The sequence below is a fragment of the Egretta garzetta genome, unplaced genomic scaffold (genome assembly GCF_000687185.1).
Source record: "Egretta garzetta isolate BGI_Z169 unplaced genomic scaffold, ASM68718v1 scaffold203, whole genome shotgun sequence".
NCBI lineage: Eukaryota > Metazoa > Chordata > Aves > Pelecaniformes > Ardeidae > Egretta > Egretta garzetta.
The window spans coordinates 627,046-634,128 of NW_009259235.1; the positions used below are offsets into that span (position 1 = coordinate 627,046).

A 7,083-nucleotide genomic window follows, 5' to 3' on the forward strand; every position below is an offset into this window, starting at 1 on the left:
CGGCACATCCCCGGCAGCCGAGCGGGACCTGCGTGCCAGGGTGGGAGTGGGGTGCCGTGGGGGCTTGGGTCATGTCCTGCTGCTGCATGGGCATGGTGCCAGCCATGCTTTCAGCTGGGGATGTCTTTGCATTGCTCTCTTCACCCATGAAAGTGTCCTCCTGTGCCTCCTGCCGAAGCCGCCTGTATTCCGGAGCCAGGCTGTACTGCGGGGACATCTGTGCATCCCTGCAGCAGGAGGCACTGTGAGCCAGGGAATAGCTGGGAGCTAAAAATCCCGGGAAAATGCAAGCCGGCTGCGATCCTGTGCCTCTGCTGAGCCTTTCCCTGCCTGGCCCTGCCTGCTGCTCTGGGCAGTGGAAATGTGGGAATGTGGGGATGGCGCCTGCCAGGGCTGCGGGGTTTTGCTTGCGACGGTGCCGTGGACTCTTTCCTTTTCACTCCCTGTATAAACCGTTGTGTTACAGTGTATTTCAACACGGCAGGTTGCTCGGAGCCTCTGGGCATGAAATCCCGCCTGATCTCCGACCAGCAGATCACAGCCTCCAGCGTCTTCAAGACTTGGGGCATCGATGCCTTCACCTGGCACCCCCATTACGCTCGCCTGGACAAGACGGGCAAAACCAATGCCTGGACAGCACTCCACAACGGCCAGTCTGAGTGGCTGCAGGTGGGTACCGGTGGCTATCCATGCCCTCCCTCTATAGCCTCATTTCTCCTCCCTAGCCCGTCTGTGCCCGGGGCCACCTCCTGTGTCTGAGGCCACCTCCTGTGCCGGGTTGGCTGGAAGCAGGATGGGCACGTCAGGAGAGGCTGGGCAGGGCCACCAGGATGGTGGGACCTGAGCTGGGATCACAGGGGGACGTCAGGATGGCCACAGCCACTGGTTTTAACAGTGATGCTGGAGCACTGAGTCGAAACATCAGGGCCTGTAGGGACAGGGGCAGGGTGGTGCCGTCTCTGCAGACCTTCTTGTGGGGTGCACTGAACCCACAGCATCCCAGCTCTTCATCACCCCCTTGGGAAGCACCATCCCATGACCCTCTGGCTGCCTGGAACACCACGTTTCTGTTTTGCAGGAAAAAATCAGGTTTGCTTTTCTCTTCCCAGTCTGGAATGGGAACAAATAGTTTTGAAATTTCCTTCTCGGTTTCCTTTCCTCCCCTGTTTTTATACTTTTCACATGATTTTATGACATAATGGGACAAAGCAGTTTAGATATTTGTCCCGCTTTTTTTTGGGAAGTGATTAAAAGCAGCTGCTCTATGGCCCTAAATAAAACAGCTTATCAAGACATCTGCTGATGGGCTTGCAATGACACACTGAGTTGGGCCATCACACTGCAGGCTGCCTGTTTGCGTATGTGCGTATGGATTTACACGTATACTTGCATATATACACATATACGTGTATATGTGTAGCTAGTACTGCCCTCGACGAGCATAAAATAGGAACTAAATTAAGGAGACTTTCAGTTCATTTGCTGGGTTATCCTGCAGCGTGCCAGCAGCAACAGCGCAGTGTGGCAGAATAAAGAGAATAGAAACCATCTCACTCACAACCCAAATGTCAGACTGCGCTGAACTGCATATTTTCTCAGCCAGAATCACTTTCCAGTGGAAATGCATTTCCTCCAGGAATCCTTTATTTTTTTTTGAATTGAGATTTTTTGCTGTCATTCCCACATTGACCTTTTCAGCAAAAAGTGTCGAGGTGGCAGCGGTGGGGAAGGGATTGGAGATGGTGGGGTTCATGTTCTGTTTTGGGTTGCTTTGAGGGTTGCTGCGAGTGTTAAAAGGCCGAATATTTCACAGTAGTGTTTTATTAGTTGCTCTGTCATTGGGGTGGGGGTAGAGCGGTGTTATTTCCATTCTTGACCCCCAAGGGCCAGCGTGTCCCGGTTGCCTCTGGGACACACAGGATGCTCTGGGGTGGGAGCACTGCTCCTGCGAGGAGCCTTGACAAGCCTTGTCTCTGTGCCAGATTGACCTCCAGGACCAGAAGAAGGTGACGGGCATCATCACGCAAGGAGCCCGTGACTTTGGGCACATCCAATACGTGGCAGCCTACAAGGTGGCCTACAGTGACAACGGCACGTCCTGGACCCTCTACCGGGATGGCCAGACAAACAGCACCAAGGTGCGTGGGGCAGGGCAAGGTGGGCAGCCACATCCTGGGGCTTGGGGATGCCACTGTGGGGAAGGATGGGGTGGTGGTGGGGAGGTCCTGGTGGTGCTGACACCCACCTTTCCCCCCCCTAGATCTTCCACGGTAACAGCGACAACTACTCACACAAGAAGAACGTGTTCGACGTGCCCTTCTACGCCCGCTTCGTCCGCATCCTGCCCGTGGCCTGGCACAACCGCATCACCCTGCGCGTGGAGCTGCTGGGCTGCGATGAGTAGGCACCCGGGGAGGAAGGACGGGGCTGCTCTTCCCCGCCGTGCGGCCCGCGCCCTGCCTGCCCCTGCCTGCTCCTGCTCTGACCTCACACCCCCCCTCTCCATGTCCCCAAACTCGGGAGGTGGCTGGGAGGGCTCCCCTGCCCCACGTTGGCTCTGGGGCCGCAGCACTGCACTTTATGGGACCCTTGCAGGTGGGATGCAGGGACAGCTCCTGCCCTTCTGCCCCGCTAGCCAGGGGTGAGACCCCTTCCTGCAACTGGGGCTTGGCTGCGGGACCCCATCCTGCAACCAGGGCTTAGCTGCATCCTCCCAGCTAAGCCTGGAGACAAATTTTCTCCCTGTTTTTGCTTCTGCTTCCAGCAGAGAGGCTGCAGCCAGCGGCAGTCCCCTGCCTGCACTGGGGCTCAGGGCTCAGCAGTTTTGGGGGGCTTAGGGCAGGCACCCTGGGCTTGCAGCCTCTGAGGTCCCTCCTGCTCCCTTCACAGCTGCAAGCAGGGGCTCTGAAAAACCTACTTGGCTGTTGTCCCCTGCCCGTTTTGCCAGGCCCTGTGTCTCCTTGCCTGTGGTGTCAGCACTGCATAGTGCGAGGGGAGTGATGAGACAGCTCCTATCAAGAGGCACTGGGTCCCTGTTGCCGGTGGCTCTACCCACTGGGCACTCTTGGCAGGTGCCATGGCTGGTGTTTTGGCTGGCACTGCCCATTCCCCTTCCTGGGGTGCTGGCTCCAGCATCCTCCAAGTCTCAGCATTACTGCCATCCCCACCTTAACTGCAGTTTGGTGTGCCTGGAGGTCCCTTGTCCCCAGAGCCAAGTGGTGACCGGGGGATCTTGCAGTCTGGTAGTGGGGGAGAGATGGTTTGTAGCCACAAGGGTGCGGAGAAAGTTGGGAAAGGCGGTGGTTAAACCACCCAAATGCAGTGGGCAGAGAGCTGTGCCATGACCCTTTTTGTAACCTGTTTTTTCCCCTTTCCGTGGGGTGGAGGGGAGTCTCTTGCAATGCTCAAGCCCTCGGGATTAACAGTAGGCGATGAGCGAGACACGGCACTGGTAAGCAGGAGTGCAGGCAGGGTGTCCTGGCAGCGGCGCTGGTGGTGATGCTTCCCCCGCCTGCTGGGATGCGAAGCAGCCATGGGGCTGGGCCAGCAGTGGGTTCACTTTGGCAAGTGCCAAGGGAGCCCAGGTGGGATGGTGGCGGCAGCCCCACTCTGGGGTGTCTCTGACAGTATTAAAAACCAGCTGAAACTTCGGGGCTGTCACCTTGGCTGCTCTCTGCCTCCTCGAGAGCCACCTCCTAAAGCCTGGCAGGTCCAGCAATCCCCCCGGATCTCCTCTGAGCCCCCCGGCTCCTCTATCCCGGGGGCCTGTTGGCTGCCATGCTGACCCCGCACCTCTCATGCTTTCACAGACCCTTCTAACTCCTTTCCCTTCCTGAAAAACAGGGTACCCGGGCCTTGTGCATCTTCCCCGCTGCCTCCACCCTGTTGCAGCTGCTGGAGCCTGTGCTTGCAGCTGGGCAAGGGCAGCCGGGCTGGGACGTGGGGAGGGGAAGCCTCTATCGGCACCCCACGCCCTTTGTCTCCTCCTTTGGTTTGATCCTGGAGCAAATCCCCCAGCTTTGACCAAAACTGGCTCTTACACCCCAGCGTGCTCCCAGGGCTGGAGGGAACTGTGGGTTTTGCCAGGGCTGCCCACGGGGATGCTCCCAGCAGAGCCCCTCTGGGCAGGGCGAGGGACATGGGTGCTGCTGGAGCAGGATCGCCCTGCCTCGAGGACGGGGTCCCTGGTAGGGAAGGAGCATTGGGGTGAACAGGACAGAGGAACTTTGCTCCTCTCCAGAGTCTTCTGCCACACTGGGCAGGGACTGCTGAGGCTGGCACAAATGGCCCAGGGCCACTTGCATCCCACCACAGCTCTCCGTCCCCACAGCTCCGGACCACATCCATGCACCTTCCCGCTGCTGGCAGTGCCCTGCTCAGCCATCCGTCCCCTCCCTGGGCCCTGCCCATGGGACATGGGCTCCTGCCTGGCCCCGTGGGTGCCAGCCCCCGGGCACCAGAAAGGCCATGGGACTGCTTGCAGAGACCGGACTGAATTCATTGTGGCTGTGGCTGCTTGGTTACAAATAGCAGCCACAGTGAGAGCTGGGGATGGGGGGGACAGTCAGCCTGGTTCACCTCCAGACATGCCACCCTTATCGCCGGGAAGCCAGGGCAGAGATAAGAGCAGCTTACTCTGAGTCCAGGCAAGGCAGCCCCAAGCCAGGGGCATGGCAGGGGCTCCATGGGGAGGGTGACAGGAGCAGATGCTGCATGTCAGAGCAGGGGATGCATCCTCGGCGCCCGGCTGATGCTTCCCCCTGCCCCTTGCCACCCCTGTGGCAAGCCCCTCTGACGGATGCTGAGCCCCTTCCCAGCTCTGTGGCGTTTCCTTCCTCCTCTGGAGCCCCAGGATGGGGGGGTTGACGAGGGCCAGGGCGCTCTCCATGCCATGCGCAGCCCCTCACGGCTTGTCCCTGTCCCTCGGATGCTCTTCCTGGAGGTGGCTGGGTTGCAGGAAGGCCGGGAGGGCCGGCATGCTGTGGCTGTGGCACCCCACCGCCTACGCGGCGCGCGCGCGCTCCCGGCGGCCCGCGAGCCAGTTCCTCAGGAAGCAGCCGTCGGGGAAAGCATCCTCTCGCCTCCACCCGGAAAGCCCAGCACAGATCACAGCCTCCTCCATCCCACCAGGGACATGGGGTTTCCTCCACAGTCTGAGCCTTAGGCAATAGGTTCCCGCTGGAATCGTCCCATGCAAACAGCATTTCAGGGAGAAATCTCTATGCTGGGGCCATGGCAGAGCTGTCAGCTGCTGGGTCTGAGGTGGGGAAGACAGGGATGACATTTTTATGGCTCCTGTTCAACCAAAAGCTCAGCCATCCCTAAACACGTGCCCTAAACACGTGCTCCCAGGTCAGAGCTACCCTGACCCTGTGCTGCCTCACTCACCCTGAAACCCGTGGTTCCACCCAGGGTCCTCCTCAGGGAGCAGAAAACAAATCAGGGATTATCTCTGAGGGTCCAAAAATAGGGTGAGAGGTGGGAGGGAGAGAAGGGGATTCCTCCTTCCTCGGGGGCTGCTGGTGGCCGGATCCTTCCCCATGCTGCCTGCTCCCCAGGAGGAGTTGGAGGGCATTGGTGGCCACATCCAGACAAGAGCCATGGCCGAATGTGAGACATGAGCTGTTGCTGAAGGGAGATGCACAAAAGCGTCCTTCTCCCCTTCCCTGCTGCTGCTCCCCTCCTCGGGCCGGGCAGGGGAGGCTCCTGGCAGGCGCCGCGGTGCAGGCGGCACAGGCGGCACGGGGCACTGTGCAGGTTGTTCCTCGGCTCTGAAACAATGGAGCGGCCATGCCAAGGAGCAGCGTGCCCTGACGGGGCTGTCTGTCTGTCTGCACAGCTTGGGGGGTGGAGGGAACCATCCCCATCAGCAGTTCACTGGGACTCGGACAACTTGGGCAAGCAACTGCAGCGGGGAACCAGTAGCCGGGATGCAGCCGGGACACAGCGGGGATGCCATCCCACCACCTCCTCCGGCCATGGGGCAGGGCTGGAGGGACCGGGGACCCTTGGCTGGGCTGTGGGCAGGGCAGCAGCCCCACACCGCCGTGCTGGGAGATGTAATCGCCCCTCCATTGTGGGCGGCGGAGCAGCCTGCTCCGGGCAGGCAAGCAGGCAGCGTGTCCGGCCGTCACGCTCCCGCGTTCCCAGGCAGCCCGGCCCTGCTGTGTCCCTCCTCGGGGTGGGCTGGTGGGCCCCGATGGGTGGGTGTGAAGGGAAAAGGAGAGCAAGGAAAAGCAGTGCCTCCAGATCCCAGGTCCTGCAGCCATCCCTGGCTCGGGCTTCCCACGGGGGATGGGGGCTGCCGGGCCGGCGCTGGCGGCAGATAACACCGTTTCCGTGCCGGCTGCTCCCTATCAGCGTGGCGGCGGCGGGCAGACAAGATCGCATCCCAAGCGCGCCATGCCGGGGGGCTGTTGGGAAGGGGTCCCGGCTCCCTTCATCCCACAGTCAGCCCCGGGGCGATTTATTTTTGCACAAGTTGTTTTCTTTCCGGCTTGACACTGTCCCGCGCAGCGGCAAGAGCCGGACCGGGGCCCCTGTGCCTCATTTCCTTGCCATAAAACAACAAAGCGGGGGGCGAAGCAACGCGCCGGGCTGGGGCAGCGGGTCGCCAGGTCAGGGCACACACCGCTCCGTGGTTCCTCCATGTGCTTGGCCCCATCGGCCACTCCTGGACCAGCATCCCTGGGCTGTGCTGCTGCCGTGCTGCCCTTCCTGAGGGCTGGATCTGGGTCTCTCGGAGCCGGGGCTGTGTGCCTGTGTGCTGGCATCAGCTGGCGTGAAGGGCATCACCCAAGCCTAGGGATGATGCCCCCTCAGATGGATGCAACTGGGCGCCCCAAAGCTTTTGCCCTGGTTTCTGGGCCTCAGCTTTGCCCTCACAGCCCCAAGCAGACCCTAAAGAGGCTGAACCCCGTGGCTCAGCTGCCTCCCCTGGACCCCAGAGCAGGCAGGCGCTGCCTGCACATCCCGGGCATGGACCACCCCCCGCTACAGCCCACCCGTCCCCAGCCACTCGTGCCCGTGGTGCTCCTGCCACATGCATGCTCAATACCACCACTGCCTGGGGACCGCGGCCAG

General features: G+C 60.9%; 1 protein-coding gene across 1 annotated transcript in view; it reads left to right on the forward strand.

The window, feature by feature from the left end:
• MFGE8 (milk fat globule EGF and factor V/VIII domain containing) overlaps positions 1–2,404 on the forward strand; it is a 6,775-nt gene extending 4,371 nt beyond the window's left edge. The window contains exons 8-10 of the mRNA XM_035891459.1: positions 485–669; positions 1,983–2,138; positions 2,261–2,404. Of these exons, the coding sequence (XP_035747352.1) occupies positions 485–669; positions 1,983–2,138; positions 2,261–2,404 (485 nt within the window). The remainder of the gene's footprint in view (positions 1–484; positions 670–1,982; positions 2,139–2,260) is intronic.
• Positions 2,405–7,083: the final 4,679 nt, after the last annotated feature.